The following is an 18,972-nucleotide window of genomic DNA, read 5'->3' as shown; positions in this document are numbered from 1 at the left end:
AATATTTAAGTAGTAATTAAACTAAATTTTAAACTACATGTAATATGTATTGAATTATCTTATATCTCAATGATTTTACTTTTATTTGAATTATGCATTAATATGTGTAATCTATAATATTTACGTACAAATTATATTATTTAAAAATTTATTGTATAAAATAATTTTATTTATAAGAAAGAAATATGAATTTTTTGTTTTTGGTCGAAAGAAATTTTTTATTTCAACCAGATTTTCAATTTTACATCACTTGCACTTTTGGACTCCAGTAACAGGTCTCATGACTAAACCAATAAAACTAGAAGCTATATAACCAAGAGGTTGTCTAACAATACCACTACTAACAATCGTGGATCTTCCTCTATCCTACTTGCTATGGTTTATAATTAGGATAACTATTTAAAGTAATCAATACAGGTTTCCATTTACAGTTTTGTTGCCTTGTTATGTGCACTTGGATGGTAATGTCTTTTGCCCTGTCATTGACCTCTCTTTTCCGGGTTTGAAATCTTCTATCGTTGCGTTCCATCCAGATATAGTACGCTACTGCTGCAAACACCACTTCTAGGATTGTCTTCCTTGGGTTCCTACTATTAGCATTGGCATATAACCACTTCACCTCAGCTTCCCAGTTTGCAACACTTCTTTGATGTCTTAGCCATCCTAGCATTCCATTCCATAAGCTTTGTAAGTATGGACATTCAAATAATAAGTGATCATGTGTTTCTTCTATATTTCTTTCACATAATGCACATGATTGAGGCACCTGAATTCCCCACTTTGACAATCTGTCAACAGTAGCCAGCCTTCTTTGTATTTTTATCCATAAAATGAATTGATGCTTTGGCAGGATTCCAGTCAACATGACTTGTGATTTTCATTGTGCTTTAGGATACCTTGGGAGAGCATATAGATAGGCCTTCTTTATACTGAATTTTCCATTCAATGCAAAGGACTCTATGACTGTTAAGTCATTAGCCCACCATTTTCTAGCAGTGAATAGTTTCCTTACTAACCAGCTAGCCTACTTTGGTGTATCCATGGTAGTAATGTCCTTCTGTTTTATGTAATGACTATGGATCCATCTAATCCATAGCTTATCCTTATTTGCCATTATAACCTATGGAGTTTAGTCAAAGCATCCTTGTTCCATATCTCATAATTGATAATATTCACACCCCCAACAGCTCTAGGTTTGCACAGTGTTTCCTAAGCAATAAGAACTCTATGGGCATTATCATGACTTCCAGTCCACAAGTAGCTCCTGCATATACTATTGACAAGCTTGATGACATTTCTTTGTAATAAGGAATACCTGTTCCCAATAGATCTGCATTTCAAATAGGAGACTGTTAATAAGTTGTAATCTTCCAGCATAGGGCAGGAACTTTGATGTCCAGCTTCTGATCTTATCAATAATCTTCTCAACTAGTGGCATGCATTGATGAATAGAGAGTTTCCTTGTATATAAAGGAACTCCCAAGTACTTGAATGGTAGCTTGCCTATTGTTAAGTGTAACTTTGCTAGCATTTTATCTTTGAAGTCCATATGCACTCCTGCTATATATAATAAACTCTTTTCCAGATTTGCTTGTAGCTCAAAAACAGTAGAAAAGTGATCGAAAGCTCTCATCATTAGCTTCATGAATACTTCATCTGCTCTACAACACATCAGTAGATCATCTACAAAGCGAATGTGTAAGACTTGTAATCTTGTACATTTAGGATGGAAGTTAAAGTCAGGATTCTGAATAAGTGTCTTCAAAGATCTGTTCAGGTACTCTATTGCTAGCACAAACAAATATGGAGACATTGGGTCTCCCTACCTTAGCCCCTTCCTTGCTTCAAATTTATCAGTTAGTCCACCATTAAATAATAATGTATAACTAACAGTACACACTCCATGATTAATGTTACCATCTTATATGGTATCCAAACTCAAGGTATGTAAAAAAGGATTTGTTTAATGGAATAAGAAAAAAAAAATTAAATAAAAGATAATAATATAATATAGAAGAGACAGAACAATATAAAAAGAAATATTCTTTTTTGGAGTAAAAAAAAGAGTAATGATTGGAGTAAACTGGAGTAAAGATTTGGGGTAAAGGTATTTTCTCCATCTATATATGATGACCCAAAAGGTCAACACTTGTTTTAAAAATAAACTTTGCATTCTGAGGCTATAAAAATCTCTTTCAGCATCACCTCGATTTGTGTACGCAGTCCGGGCGCGTGGCCGGAAAGCCATTATGTGAAAATCTATGAAAAATGATGAATTTTGACTTTAAAATGAATTTAAGTTGACTTCGGTCAATATTTTGGATAAACGAACCCGGACCCGTGATTCGACGATCCCGGAGGGTCCGTAGGAAAATATGGGACTTGGGCGTTTGCCTGGAATCGAATTTCGAGGTCCCAAGCCCGAGAAATGAATTTTTTTAAAAATATTATTTTCTGGAATATTTATGAGTTTTTGAGAAAGAAATGTATTTAAAACTTGATGGTACCAGGCCCGTATTTTGGTTCTGGAGCCCGGTACATGTCTTATATGTGATTTTAGATGAGTCTGGGAAATTCGGTAAGAAACAGACTTGAAATGATATGAATCAGATCGTATTTGAGAAAATTGAAAAATTTGATGTTCTTAAGAAATTTTACGATTTTGATGCTAAATTCATAGTTGTTGATGTTATCTAAGAGATTTGAATGCACAATCGAGTCCGTATGATGTTTTTAGGTTGGAGTACATGTTTGGGTTGGAGCCCCGAGTGCTCGGGTGAGTTTTGCATAGGCCACGGGGTAGATTTTTGGACTTGGGAAATTTCAGGTTCCAGCTGCTCTATTGCAGGCCTGCAGGCTTCGCATTTGTGAAGCCTGGCTCGCAAATGCGAGTTCGCAAATGCGAAGGCTATTTCACAAATGCGATAATAGCCCAGGCCAGCCTACCTCGCAAATGCGATGTTCCCCTTTTGGCCAGTCGTCGCAAATGCGACATATTGTTCGTAAAAGCGACTTCGCAAATGCGAAGGTCGCTTCGCAAATGTGAGCTTAGCAGAAGTTTGGGTTCGCAATTGCGAACCCTAGTTGCAATTGCAACATCTGCGACCCGCAATTTTATAACTTAGTCGAAAAATCTTTCATTTTTCACACTCTTTCAAAACCAAAACACTCTTGGGCGATTTTTCAAAAACAAGTTCTCTTCCCAATCGATTGTAAGTCATTTCTAACTAGTTTTCTTCAATCTTGAATATCTTTTCACATGATTTCAACTCAAAATAATGATTTTCATGGGGAAAATTGGGTGTTTTGGGTAGAGCCTAGGTTTTTCAAATTTTGGGAATTTAGACCTCGATTTGAGGTCCGATTTCAAAACAAATTATATATTTGGATTCGTGGGGGAATGGGTAATCGGGTTTTGGTTCGAACCTTGGGTTTTGACCCTGTTGGTCCGGGATGATTTTTGACTTTTTGGGTAAAACTTTAGAAAACTTATTTTCATGCATTAGAATTGATTCAATTAACATTTATTGATGTAATTAAGTAACTTGTGGCTAGATATGAGCGAATTGGTGGTGGAATTAAGGGGTAAAGCGATAGTTGAGACTTGAATTGTGTTTATGGCATCGAGGTAAGTGTTTGGTCTAACCTTAGCTTGAGGGATTAGGAGTCGAGTCCTATTTTCTATGTGGTATTTGTTGAGTACGATATATAGGCATGGTGACGAATATCTATACGTTGGTGTCAAGCATGCATGTGACTCTTATATTGTTATTATTATGATCTCGTTGTATTATTCATGCCTTGGTGATGATTTCTATCGTTGGGCAAAGTTTGTGGAGCGTTGGCTCAAGTTGTATAACGAGATGTGAAAGTATAAGTGGTAATTGAACCTTTTAGAGCATTGGCTCAAGTTGTGAAGTGAGTTGTGAAGAAAAAGTGAAAAAGAGAAGAGAATCATTATTTTGCCTCCCTTGCAGGGATATATTTTCTTTTAAATGTTATCTCCCTTGTTGGGATGTTGATATTATTTGAATTATTATTCCCTTGCCGGGATTCTTATTGTAATTTCATTTATCTCCTTGCCCTATTATTTGTGATTGTTGTTTGGGTGAGGAAGAGTGTTAAAGCACTAAGGGTGATGCCGTGTATTGTTTTGGTGAGAGAGTGTTAAATAACGAAGGGTGATGCCGTGTATGATTGTAAGGAAGAGTGTAAAGCATGAAGGATGATGTCGTGCCGCACAATGTACAATTCCATGCCAATAATATCAATTATATGGTGAGGACAAGAGTAAAAACACGAAGGTTGATGCCCTGCACATTTTCATTACTTGATTGCTTTGGTGACGACGAGAGTAAAAGCACGAAGGGTGATGTCGTGCACTTACTGATTCCTGATTCCTTGTTGATATCTGAGATATGTTGTTCCTTTTAATTTCCCGTTGTCTTTCTATTCTAAGTTGATAGTTCCCCGCAGCATATTTCCCATCCCATACTTGATTGTATATTATTATTCTTCTTTTCCGCGATATATAGTTAAATTACACAGGTTTATTTGGTAGTCTAATCCAAGCCTTGTTACTGCTTTGCCGAGGTTAGGCTAGGTACTTACCAGCATATAGGGTCGGTTGTGTTGATACTACACTCTGCATTGTGTGCAGATCCAGGAGCAACAGCTTTTGGACTGTAGCTTGGTGGCTGCCTTCAGTCCATACGGAGATCCAAGGTAGTCCTGCAGGCGTCCGTAGGCCCTGGCGTCTCCCTCTATCCCTTTTTCCTGTTTCATTTACTTATTTCAGAAACGGTGCATCTTTTATCTTTTAGACTTTGTATGTAGTATTCTTAGACCGTCTGTGAAACTGTGACACCAATTCTGGGTAGTCGGTACTCAAACAGTTGTATTGGATAAATATTCAGATAGTCTATTGCTTTTCTTCCGCTTATTGTAAATTCTGCTGTCTACACGTTATTGCTTCATAATTATTAAAGAATATAAAATGGATAAAAAGGTAATTTATTCTAACAGTCGGCTTGCCTAGCTCATATTAGTAGGCGCCATCACGACTCCCGAGGGTAGGAAATCTGGCTCGTGACACGTTGGTATTAGAGCTCTATGTTACATGGGTCTCACAGATCACAGACAAGCTTAGTAGAGCCTGAGGGATCGGTTCAGAGACATCTGTATTTATCCCCCGGAGGCTACAGAGTTAGGAAAAACTTCACATTTTTTCCTTCCTATCGTGCAGTTTGGTTTCTCAATGCTAATTGAATTTCTACTCTGTTCTTTCGTAGATGGAGAGAACACACGCTTCCTCATCCACTAACCAACAGCCCGAGCCCCCAATAGCAGCTCCCACGAGGGGAAGAGGGCGAGGCCGAAGTAGGGGCAGAGCTCAGCCCAGAGCAACAGCACCAGCGGTAGAGCCTCAGGTTGACTTTGATGGTGAGGTTCCGACCCCGATAGTTCTGGTGGGCCTAGATCAGGTCCCATAGGGGTTCATTGCTACTCCAGTAGACCAGGATGCTCTGGTCCATCTAGTGGGCCTTATGGAGAGTGTTACCCAGGCAGGCTTACTTCCTATAGCACCAGTTGTCTCTCAGGCTGGAGGAGGAGCCCAGACTCCCGCTACTCGCACTCCGGAGCATATGGCTCCCCAATTCAAAACTCCAGCAGCTCTGCCAGTTGGAGCAGTTCAGACGGGTGTGGTAGCCCAGACCGGTGATGGAGCAGCTATGTCTGCCGATGCTTTGTGGAGATTGGACAGGTTCACCAAGCTCTTTGTTGATACCAATTTTTTTCCTGTATTTTTATCTACAAAATACCTCTCAAAATAGCATGCATATGCATATGTAAGTATGTCCCAAGGTTTTAATGTTTTTCTCTTAATTTTTAAGGATTTCTTAAATCAATTTATTGCCCTATTTTAGCAAGAAAAACCCAATTATTATTCCTAAAATTATCATTTTGGTGATTCATTTATTGGATTCTCATATTTATACTAAAATATAGCTATCATAATTTTTTGCATATTTTTTACAAATTTATTTGTCATCTTTAAATCTAAATTGCAATATTGGTCTCTTTTAAGATTTAATTGTATTTATATTTATAAAATTAACTTCAGTAATTTTAATGTGATAATTATGAATTATTAATCATTTTAGTGCTTTATTTCTGGAAATTATTTTACTATTTTTTATAAAATAAATAAGGGAAAAATGGCTATTTAAATGATAACCCATTTGTATTTAAATTTTGGTCAAATTTGAACCCCTAGTTGAACCCAAACTCAGACCCAATTACCCAGCCCAAATACTAAATCTACCCGACCCACAACCCGTTTGAATAACCCACCCGGATCCCCATTCAATCCAGGCCGTTGATCAAAATGATCAACGGCCACAATTTAACCTTTCCTAAATTAATCCCGACCTACCCCCCAAACCCTAATCATTTGCACCTGTAGCCGCCTTCAAACTCCCTCCTCTCTCAGTTCTCTCTCAACTCCCCTCTCAAACCCTAGCTGCCTCCCTACGCTTCCACCTTAAAATCGTCGGAATCCATGGCTTCCAAGGCCATTGAAGCCCTATACCTACCTCCTATAACTCCTACACGCCTAGTCACTATATTTTCAAGGCCTAACCATGAATAAGCTTGGTCCAGACCTCGGATGCTTTCAGTGCTATGGCTATCTCTGGGCATTTTCGACCTTGTTCCGACCAGCTATGGTTATTCGAGCTTGATCTCGACCTCTCCTGCTTAGATCGATGATTTCCAATCCTCTTTCACCCTCTGGGTTTCTTCTGAGACCCTAACCTTCGAGGTTTTTCTGATTGTTTTAGATCCATTGTAGATCTATGCTTACCCTAAGCTTTCAAACATTTTCTCAAAGTTTTTTTTCAAAACTTTGCTTTCAAAACTTTTATCTTTTCTGATCTAGGGTTTTGTTGAGTTGTTTAGAAGTTTCTCTGATCTTTAGCATGTTCTACTATGTTTCTTATGTTGATTCTTCTACCATGTTTCTTATGTTGCTTCCCTACTGTATTTCTTATGTTCTTCTATTTTTTTTATACTGTGTTTCTTATGTTGATTCTTCTACCATATTTCTTATGTTGCTTCCCTACTGTGTTTCTTATGTTCTTCTACTAGAGTACACATACTAAGAGTCTTAGTTCCCTTTTAGGTATTTCTAAACTTATTTCATTAGTATTGCTGTCTGATTTACTCGTCCTTTCATCTCTGTGCTTGATTGATGGTAAAACCCTAAAATTTAGGGATTCATTTGAGTTTTGAGACCATTTGCTGTGTGATTTCCTTGTTCTTCATCTCTGAACTTGTTCGATTTCAAAACCCTAATCTTCTTTTGACCTAGTCGAGTTTCTGAAGTTGTTTCATCTACTGCTAGATTGATCTTCGAAATATTTGTTTCTTTATATGATTTTGGTTCCCTGCTAAACTCTTCTAAGATCTTTCTATTGGACCCTCTGCATGTTATTTGATACTCTCTCTCTTGATGAGTTACTATGTGACTACCATGCTCCTATAGTTCACTGATTTTGCAATTGCATGACACCTTTCTTTGTCCTAAATTTAGCCTCGCTTGTCTGATACTTGTGTACTCTTTATATGTGCTGAACTTCCCTTCTAAAGGGCTTTCAAATTTGATTAGTTTCAGACTTCTTTTTGTATAGGTTTGATTGATTTCTTTCCTTGTTTGCTGATTTCCCTATGACTCGATTTAAGTTAAAGGTTTTCCTTAGCTTTTTTGGCTTGGTTCATTTATGGACCAATACTTACATAATCTCTGATCCCTTGATTTACTGCATGCGGGGATCCTTACCTTATTTGTTTTAACCGCGTATTTCAAAATCCTTCCCTTAATTAAAACCCCTATGTATTTACCCCTAATTACCTACTTTGCACAAGATGTTTATTTGATTCATTTCCCTAAATAGCTTTTATCGTTTAAGTCTGAATTCCTTGATTAAAGGAAGTCTTGTATTGATTGATTTTAATTGATATTCAGTTCCTTAATTGTTTTCGTACCTTGTTTCTGCCTGTTCTTCACACTAGAAATATCGACTCTTTCATTGACACAAAGACATCAAATGATCACTCATAGTCTTTCTGAACTTACACTTGCACTCGAACGAAAATATTCTTTCTTGTTGCTTGTACTGTGGCATGTTTACAAGACCTACTGCCTGCTTTTCTCTATTTACTTCTTTGAAACTGGTATGTCCTGATTTAAGATTTCAACTTCACAATAATGTGTTTATTTACTGCTTTTGTGTCCCTGTCTGCTTACTGCTTCTGTGTGTTTCAACACTACTGATCTCTTTCTGCCTATTCTAGTATGAATCCCAAACCCCTGCCCCCTATGTGTTTTAAGCTATGGTTTGAGGCATGACAAAACTGCAGGTTATTGTCCATGAATCAAACTCGATACCTTGGGATCCTAGCCTCTAAATAGTGTGTTCTGGCAGGTTTGAGAGTATGCTAGCATCTTCCATTGCTGAGCATGCTTGAAGCCTGCCATTGCCTAAGCAATAGGCTCTTTACAATCTCTCTATTCCCTATTCCCCTATGATTACTTATTTGTAGCTGTTTCCCTCTCCCTTTCCCCTTTTAGAATTCTGTTTCTACACTTGCACCCTCTCTTAGTCTTTAAGTTCTGCCCCCCTCTTGTGAGCCTTGCCTTGGGACCCTTTGAGCTCCCTCTGAACTTGGGCACTTGAGGGCTGGCCCTTCCACACTGCACTTTTCCTAATCTAATAATACATTTGGGTGTGAGCATTGCCTGGCATCCCATTGAGGCTCTTAGGGAACTTTGAAATATTCAAATAGGAGAAAGGCTTTGGATCATGATCTATTGGAGTTGGTTTACCTCATATTTCAGACATGAAGTCTGAATTAGGCTCTCCTTTGGTTGTACTTTTATTTATATTTTTTGATGTATTTTTTTTACTTTATTCCCGGCTGTAATAATTTGTTATAAACTCTTGGGGATAGATAGTGAAAAGGGGGGGGGGGATAACTATGTATGCGAAAGGTAGATATCATGCATATAGGTATTTCTGAATTTCGCATTTCTCACATAGATATCATGCATATAGGTATTTCTGAATTCCACATTTCTCACATAGATATCATACCTATAGGTATTTCTGAATTCTGCATTCTCACATAGATACCATGTCTATAGGTGTTTTGAATTCTGCACGTTCAAATGCATATAGAAAGCATGCCTATAAAGGATTCTGAATGCCTATTTTCACATAGAAATCATGATCATAGGATTTTCTACATTCGTATAGATATTATGCTCATAGGTTTTAAACAAATGCTGCATCTAGATATCATGCTCATAGGTTTTTCTGCAAGTTAGATACAATGTTTATAGGTTAAAATCAGTCTTATGCATTTAGATATCATGTCTATAAGGCTTCTGCATTTTTACCATGTCTACAAAAGGCTTAAATCGACTACGCATAGAAACCATGTCTATAAGAATTCCTAATCGAATCTGAATCGCTTCATTTACGTCTAGAGCTAAAACCAGTAATAACGAGTATCATCTGTGGCAGAACTTGTGACCTTCGTAAAAACTTGCTCTCTTTAATAATCTGACAACCTTTTTAACTAGTACGTGTTCAGTTTATTATTGATTTCTGAATTCAGTAGATACCATGCCTATAGGATCCTTGTCCAACACTTAGGCAAGTCTTAGGGCGAAGTTATAAACTGAATATGTGCTATTACTACAACCAGCAGGCAGGCCTGATTCGGGCTTCTTATCTAAATTATGTAATAAATCAGCCTGCCTCAACCTTTAAGTCCTCTCATAGTAGTATTTAATCAGGCCCTAAACAATATATGTAAAGTCATGCTAATTACGTGCTTTTTTGTTTAAAGGAGGTGTATCTAAGCCCTTTTTGCTTGTTATGTGCTTTCCCCCAATTTGCTATACATGTTTTGTGTGTCGCCTTAGAATTTTGCCTTTGAAACTACAAATAAGCCTAATACCCTTACCCTTTAGGATTAGTAGTCCTAAATACCTCCGGGACTGATAGGATTGGGACGAGTAATAGCATGCAATAAGTAAAACGAGACCAATCCCCGCTTTAATACCTTAATGGGGTGAGAAGAGTATATATGGATATGATGACCACGCGATAATGTCACGTATAGTCCCTCAGGAGTGATTACCGGACATTGTGTGGGGTGATCCATATTATTAATAAACCTAGGACCCCCTTTCCTTTTGTTTCTTCTAAAGATTTCAAACTATGTCTTTAAGGAAAATCAGCTTTCTTTTAGTTCTTTCCAATTTTGTTTATTTGTCAACCATTATGTGAGAATCCCCTCTTATTTGAAGTTTCATTTGCTTACATGTTATTTGCACCTAAAGTCACAACAAAGTCTGGTCGGGAACCACACTAGTGGATCTTGAGGGGTGCATAACACCTTCTCCTTGGGATAATTTCAAGCCCTTACCCAATCTCTGGTTACTCAAATCAAAACCCTCTTGGTGTCCTAATGCACCTTAATCATTAGGAGGCGACTCTTCAATTCAAACCCAAATTCCCAAAAGGTAATGAGTTGCCCTCCCAAATGTCTTAAACCCAACTTTGTGAGAAAAAGGGGGCACGATAGCATGGCGACTGTGCTGGGGATCTTTTAGGCTTTTACCATTTCAGACTATTACTATGGCTTGACATTTTCTTTATATGCCTTTATTTGTTTAATACCTTTAAGCATTCAATTCTCCTTTTCAACTACAAAACTGACTTGTCTTTTGTTTCTTTCCTTTATTTCTTTTACTGCTTTCCTTTACTGCTTTTCTTTATTACTACTTTAAATTATTAAGAACTATTGTATTTACTGCTTTTTCAATGTGCAAATACATGACAACCTGCTTTAGTTATTGAATAAACATGTTTACGACATCATATTCCACTCATGTCAAACAAAATACCATAGCAACACTTATAATGAGTGGTTGCACTCTTCCGATGTTATCACCCCCTAAATCCGGCTATCACACCTCCTTTTTTCATCTACACCCCCGTAAAGGGTGCAAAGGAGTTTTTCCAATTAAAGGACAATCGAAACGGGATTTATTTAAAAGATTCAGAATCGCCACTTGGGAGATTTAGGGTGTCCCAAGTCACCGGTTGAATCCCAAATCAAGGAAAATATGACTCTGTTTAACAGTTCGCGAACCAAAAATCCGAGTAAGGAATTTTGTTAACCCGGGAGAAGTTGTTAGGCATTCCCGAGTTCTGTGGTTCTAGCACGGTCGCTCAACTGTTATATTCGGCTTAATAATCTGATTTTAGAACATTTTGAACCTATGTGCAAATTTAACCTTTTAAACGTTTTTACTTATTTAAAGAATTAATTCAAAGTTATTTAAAACATATCGCAAGCCTCGCTACATGAAATGCACCCGTAGTTCACGACAAGCTTTATTTAACCTTGTTGGAAATTAGAACCGGGTCACATGAAATGCACCCCCGGATTTTAACATGTTTACCTTTTAATATTCAAAAATATGGTAGGGTCACATGAAATGCACACCCAAGTTTAAGAAGGTAATATTATTATAATACGCGCCTAAAGCAACTACGCGTTTGGAATTTTATTTGGCGTAGCACACCTCGACTTCGTTTAAAAGGGAATTTAAACTAACTCTAGAGGGAAAGGCTAATTAATTAAAGACCCAACCCAATTGTAGCGATTGGGCGATTAGGCCAGTTATTAAAGCCGATTGGGCCCATTAGCGGCTACAGCAAGACAGTATCCATGCAACAAGGCCTGCCAGGTACTATTTCCAAATGTTCTAAAGTTTTGGGCTCAAGTTGAGCCGAAATCTAATAAATTGATGGTAACACTGTATCATTCATGAAATCCTTGAATCTGAACCAAATGTTAACTACCTTAAGCACATACACATCACATTTGAATACCACATACATTCTACACTGAAAATAAAACTCCCAACATGATAGCAAAACCCTCGCGCCAATTATTCATCATTTAATAACAGAAATTCGGATATCTGAACTCATGCTAAATTCTGACTTCATATCAACACGTTAAACAAGACTACATGACTTAAAATTTTCTGAAAGAAAACCAAATGTAAAGATCAGTCAGATATTAGCCCCAGATTGACATGATTTCAAGAAAATAAACCTATTAACATGGATTTGAACCGGACTTTGAAAGGAAAAGTTCGCGCTTACGGACTTTTATTAAAGAAGAAAACCCAGTAGAAGCCAAACACTAACTGACCAAATATTGACTATTGGCCTGGAAATGAATCAATTACACTTCGATGAGATGAAGTAATACATGACTTTAATTAGCACGCTACAACCACTGAGATGCATTCCAATTGAAAGTTGCTTGCCATTCCAATTATGCTTGACATTTAGAAGACTTAGGCAGAAATCAAAACCAAGCAAACACTGATTTCAGCAAAGCCAAAACAAGTATGAACCCTTTTGCTGCAGTACTCTAACAGGTCCATTCCAGACTTAAACTCATATCGGCTAATTGGCTAAAGATCATAATTCAGCCATTATCACAAATCAAAACTGAAACAGAAAATATCAAACGCAACCGAGAAACTAAGCTAATTGTAAAGTCTGGTAATTTTCAGGAATATAGGAAACAACATTTGATAAACATAGATTGCAACTTAATCAAATAAACTCATGTTATTCCATTTCACATGCCAAAGGGCTGAGTAATACCTGGTCACAATAGCAAAAACCAACAAGAAAAGTGAGCTGGGAGTATACACAAACAACAACAGCAGTAAGCTCAGAAATGACCAATGAAACCAGCCTTGAACCCAACTTTAAACCAGCAGAAATAACCACAGATACCCAGCAATCAGAAAACAGCCAAAATTTGAACCAAACTTTTGAAAACCAACCAATCTCAAACCATTTTAGCCCTCAATTGTTCAGAGATCGTTTCAGAAGTGAGAGCCTCAAGAATTACAGAAAATTTTCAATGGAACAGTGATTTTTGTTTTTTCCGGTTGTTCTGATTTCTCCTGTATTTTCAGTCTTTTTTGGTTTCTCTAAGGTGAAAAAAAACTCTCTGTTGAATGAGAAGAAGTCTTCCTTTATAAGGCCGAGGGTCTGATGTGTGCCTTCCAAGGCAAGGCAATCAAATTTTTCCAAAATACCTTCATAGGGCATCTTTTAAAACTGATTTTTGGACAGTTGTCCATTTCCTTCAGATATTTTCAATTTACAGCCTGTTTTCCCTAACCATTTTGGGCAGCTGTCCATTTAGGAAGCTTCCTATCAGTTATTAAAGATTCTTTAAGTTAAAACAATCTCCAGAATTACCCCCTAAAGTTCCCCATTATTCACTTACCCCCTTAAATTCTGAATGCTCACAATCACAATAACAGTAAACAAACGAGCTGACACTTTCAAACAAATTGAAATTCAAAACAACTATTGAAATTATGAAAAACTAGCCAGAATATCCTTCACACATAAACATGAATTCAGAAAATGTTCTTGAAACAAGAATTAATGCGAAAGATGAACTATACTTGACTAATCTCAATGCTTCAGTTCCAAAATTAATTCACATATGTGAAATGAAACCTAGCGGAAAGAAGAAAATCTCATTAATTGAAACCAAATTAAACTCAAATATTACGAAGCCGATTGTCGTTGACAATTAAGCAAACAAGGTAACTAACAAACTTACAACCAGGACATAATGCAATTAAGCAAGAAATGAAAATTCTGAAGGATGAAAACTGGAAAAACAAACAAACAAGCAAACAAACAGAAAAGATCAAAAGGAAACCAATCGACGCAAAGGAAATTATCCCAAACCTGCTTCGGCAAGAACTGCATGAACTCGAACAACCTTGAAGAAGAAAGTGAACCTTTGACGGTCATTAATCGGTTGTCCTTAACAAAAGACAAACGATTAATGATGATTTTGGGTTCACTTGACCTTGCTAAGCCAGAAAGGAACCCAGAGAGAGACTTGGCTATCCGGACCTCTGCTCTACCACTGACGGACCATTTTGAAATGAAACAAACACGTATTTGAGGCAGGAAGGAGATGAGGGGTTGCATGGTGTGATTCTAGGTGGATCTGGGAATTTTCAGTGTTTTAGGGGCTAACCTCAAATCTGAGATTCGAGGCGATGAAGGGGGATTTGAGAGGAACTGTTTGGAGATTTGGGATGGGGAGGTGGAAGGGAGTTCATGGTATTAGTTTGGTGGCGAGTGGATGCCGGCGCCGCCACCGGACGGTGGAGGAATTCTGGGGTGGCTACTACGGTTTGGGGGGCAGGTTTCTGAAGGCAGGGGCGTTGGGACGATGAAATGAGGGGGGTAGGGTGTGTTTGGACATATATATACTCCCCAGGCTTTAGTTCTGAGCCGTTCGATCAAGTGGAGATCAACGGCTCAGATCGACACTGAACGAAACGACGTCGTTTCATTTGAGGGGGGATCCGGATCGAGTCAGGCGTGGGTTGGGCCGGGTATTCGGTGGAAAATTGCTTGGGCTGGGAAATTTAATTGCAAAAGCCCAAAATCAGATTTCTTTTTCATTCTTTTCCTCTTCTTTTAATTTCCAATTTTCCTTTAAATTAATTCCTAAATCAAATAATCCGAACACAATAAATTAATTAACTCTAACTAACAATTACCACAAATAATTGAATACCAAATTGAAAGAAAAACTCCCAAAATTCGAAACTCAAATTAAAAAGCGTAAAAATGAGTTGTTTTTTTTTGTGATTTTCCATTTTCGTAAAGCAACTAAATTACTAACTAATTCAAAATGCCAAATTAAATCTCAAATGCAAATGCAATGTATTTTTGTATTTTTCATGACTTAAATAAAGTAAACGTGCGCATACAAATGCAAGCAAATAATGAAAAATGCTACAAAATCTACGAAACTGCAAGTAGTGGAAAAAATTCATTTTCCTTGAATTTATGGGAGTAATTCACATAGGGGAAAAATCACGTGCTCACAGTTGCCCCCCCTTTGCCCGGAAACACGAAGAGTTTTTATGCAAAGATAAAGTGAGCGGATACGAGCGATTTTTGCCCGTTTGAATACTCCAGGGGAAGCAGTTTTGAATGATTTGACCGCACCCTGCTTCTGAGGTTACCTACATATCCTTGGCTATAAAGGAATCAGGTTAGTGTAGTTCGGGAAGTTTCGGTAGCTGGGACTACCATGAAGCTGGGGTTTCACTGCTGCTGCTGCTTGCTGAACCTCCTTATTATACCATGTCAAAATAAAACAAGAAGCTAGTCTAGACTATGATCTATGAATTACAAAAATCCTATCTATATCTTTAAACTTGATCTTGTGTTTCTTGTTTCCTTGTTGTTCTCCATTCTTTCGGAAACATTCGTTTGTTGCCACCTTGAATTGTAAACTGAGATGTTTTCCCCTTCTTCAGGTGGGTGCCTCACTGGTGAACTTGATATGTATTCCCTGCTCTCCAGGCGGGCTCCTGACTTCAAAACGTGAATGTATCCCCATGCTATCCAGGAGGGCTCCTGATTGCTGACTTGAAATATATTCCCTGCTCTTCAGGCAGGCTCCTGACTTCAACATAAACAAGCAAAGAATCTGAAAGCTAAACTTAAATGGTACTCCCTTGTTCTCCAGGCGGGCTCCTGACTGTTGCATTTGAAATTATTCCCTGCTCTTCAGGCGGGCTCCTAACCTCAACATAAACAAAGCAAAGAATCTGAAAGCTAAACTTAAATGATACTCCCTTGTTCTCCAGGCGGGCTCCTGACTGCTGCGCTTGAAAGTATTCCCTACTCCCCAAGCGGGCTACTGACTTCAACTTAAAATGTATTCCCTGCTCTCCAGGCGGGCTCTTGACTTCAACTTGACAAAACAAAGAATTTGAAAGCTAAACATAAATGATACTCCCTTGTTCTCCAGGCGGGCTCCTGACTGCTACGCTTGAAAGTATTCCTTGCTTTCCAGGCGGCCTCCTCACTTCAACTTGAAATGTATTCCCTACTCTTCAGGGGGGATCCTGACTTCAACAAAACAGACAAAACAAAGAAATTTTTCTACCCCAGTTTGGTGGCTGGGAACATATGCGATTGTAAAACTAAATCATATTACCAAGTATTACTAAGGATTTGAAAGCTAGGTCCCATTATTCGGGTATTCAGGGGGGGTCCTGACAACTCTTAACTAAACGACAATTTAAAATCTAAGTTATATCTTCTACATGTGTGACTTCTGCTAAATCTTGCTATCTAAGAGGATCTTTAAACTACTCCCCATTATCCAGGAGGGTCCTGAAAATCAAAAGTCCAATTTTATCTTAAGAGTGACAACTTTTATGGCTGAATTATACTACCCTACAACAGACTTTACGCTAAATGTTGTTATCTAATCGAAATCTTAAAGCTAAGTCCCATTATTCAGGAGGGTCTTGAAAACTCCTAATTGAATCCTATCTCGAACATGCAAACTTCTAAACCAACTTATATTCCTTTGGGATACATTTATGCTAGATTATGCTATTTCTGAACTTTAAACTAAGTCCCATTTTCCAGGAGGGTCCTAAAAATCGAAAATCAAACTTGTTTGGTGACTGCCTTTCTCCACGGAGAATGCCTCTGAAACAAACGAACTTTTCTGCCCCTGTTTCAATCAAAGAAAATTTATCAGTTTAAAATGGTGGCTAGCTGATGGCATTCTTGCTGAAGATCTTTCCACTGCATTGTTTTGTTCTGACTGACTTCCCCGAACTGGCCTTGAACCGCATTGACTTTCTGACTGACTTTCACACCCCATGACCTTTGACAAACCGAATGTTCTATACCCATGCTATTGTTTTGCCTCTAACCCCTTTATCTGAACCTTTGCATCCCCCATGACATTACCAGTCCCTTCCACCAATGAGACTTCCGGTGATTCCTTGTACCCTCCCCTTACATCGTGTTATCCTTAGTATGCTCCGACCACGATGTGCTTTGCAATTTTGGAAGTTGGTAGTGAGTTTTGACTTACTTTGAACAAGACTGAAATTGAAACATCTGACATTGAAACATCTTAGACATATAAACACAAAAGAAATGAAATGCAATGACTTTGCGGGTTAAGGATAAGAAGAATCCAAAACCAGACGACTGCTACAAAAGGGAAAAAGAAAGAGAAACTTATCTGAGCGGAATAGCTGGTACCAATGATCATGACATGCATTTCGGATTAATCGGCCCAATCTGTCAAACCAATCAACTTTTAGTTGCCGTACTTTGTTGCCCCGAAATTTCCATGACCTGATCACTTTACCCAAACCTTGACCTTGTTCGTCCTGCAGTGCCTTGAAACAGTTTTCCCACCAGCAGACCTTTCTCACTTGTTGACTTTTCAACTCACTTTCTCCTCAAGGTGCCCGTGAGGGTTTTCACCAATAAGACTCTCTTGTTTTAATTTCTCTCAACTCCCGTCGCCTTACGGTGCCTTGAAGGTTTTCACCAATAAGACTCTCTCATTTTTTATTTTTTTTCTGCTTGAACCAGAGTGTTTCCCCTGACATGAATTACCTTTGCCTGCTTGACTTGGCATTTCTCAAAGACTGATCAGAAGGTCTTTCTTTGGACCGTAATGTGGGCTTTTGGACGGGGTTAAAAAGAAAGGGTAGAAAAGGCTCAAAACAATTCAAATGGGTTAGACTTACAACTTTCGGAATCAGGTTTCTCATAACATCCACAACTTCTGCCCCAGTTCCTTGCTTGGGGACTTTTGGACTTTTGTTTTGATGAGACCGAACCGTGAGGCTGCCTACGTATCGTTAAAAGGAATCAAGTCGAACATAGTTCATGTCATAGAAATTACTTTGTTGTTGTGATTTTTCTTTTCTCTCTTTTCTTTCTCTCTCTTTTTCTTCTGTTATTCTTCTTTTCTCTCTTTTTCTTTTCTTGCTTTTCTCTTTTCTTTCTCTTTCTTCTCTCTTTTCATTTTTCTTCTCCTTTTCCTTTCTTGTTCATTATTTCTTTTTCTTTTCACTTACTTATCCTCCGCACTTGCGTTTCTGAATTGTGCCATTGATCCCGAAAGAGGGGTATGAAAGAAAATAAATAAGGCTCAAAAAGGGTGACAAGGGATAAAGTGTTTAGATAGCAGAACAAAATGGCTTCATCATTTCAATCTTCAAAATATGCCAAATACAAACAAGTACAATCAAAGAAAGAAATCATACATAGTATCTCTAGACTGCATCGGAATTGATAGCCATTTCTACACATTTCCCTTCTACATCTGTCAAATATAACGCGCCATTGGACAACACTATAGTTGCAACAAATGGCCCCTGCCAGTTTGGGGCGAACTTTCCTTTTGCTTCAGCCTAATGAGGCAAGATACGTCTCAACACTAGTTGACCTACTTCGAACTTCCGTGGACGTACCTTCTTGTTATATGCTCTTGCCATTCTCTGTTGGTACAATTGGCCATGATATACTACCGCCAATCTCTTTTCATTAATTAGACTTAACTGCTCCAAGCGGGTTTTGACCCATTCAACGTCATCAATTTCTGCCTCAACAACAATTCGAAGGGATGGGATTTCCATTTCTGCGGGTATTACTGCCTCCGTGCCATACACCAACAGATAAGGAGTAGCCCTTACTAAAGTGCGGACAGTTGTGCGATAACCCAACAATGCAAACGACAGCTTTTCATGCCACTGCCTAGAACCTTCCACCATTTTTCGAAGTATCTTCTTTATATTCTTATTGGCTGCCTCGACTGCTCCATTAGCCTTAGGGCAATATGGGGTGGAATTGCGATGTATAATCTTAAACTGCTGACATGTCTCTATCAACAAATGCCTATTGAGGTTAGTGCCATTGTCCGTGATGATTACCTTCGGAATCCTAAACCGACAGATGATATTTGAATGCCCAAAATTGACCACTGCTT

At 38.2% G+C, this 18,972-nt stretch overlaps 1 protein-coding gene across 1 annotated transcript; it reads right to left on the bottom strand.

The window, feature by feature from the left end:
• Positions 1–1,113: 1,113 nt before the first annotated feature.
• Positions 1,114–1,813, bottom strand: LOC138868338 (uncharacterized). Its single transcript, XM_070145889.1, has 2 exons — positions 1,316–1,813; positions 1,114–1,209 (listed from the first exon to the last, which is right to left on the bottom strand). Exons 1-2 carry the CDS (start codon positions 1,811–1,813, stop codon positions 1,114–1,116), a joined length of 594 nt encoding a protein of 197 aa, XP_070001990.1.
• Between the last annotated feature and the right edge of the window lie 17,159 nt (positions 1,814–18,972).

The sequence above is a fragment of the Nicotiana sylvestris genome, chromosome 5, assembly GCF_000393655.2.
Source record: "Nicotiana sylvestris chromosome 5, ASM39365v2, whole genome shotgun sequence".
NCBI lineage: Eukaryota > Viridiplantae > Streptophyta > Magnoliopsida > Solanales > Solanaceae > Nicotiana > Nicotiana sylvestris.
Note: the sequence above shows the minus strand (reverse complement) of the source record. Positions and strands in the feature narration are given on the sequence as shown.

What these genes read in the sequence shown, in the direction of transcription:
- LOC138868338 (XM_070145889.1), bottom strand. Translation starts at nt 1,813, where the DNA reads ATGTCTCCATATTTGTTTGTGCTAGCAATAGAGTACCTGAACAGATCT. An exon ending in TGCAGATCTATTGGGAACAG is followed by an intron (nt 1,210 to 1,315) that starts GTATTCCTTATT and finishes CTTATTGCTTAG; the next exon opens with GAAACACTGTGCAAACCTAG.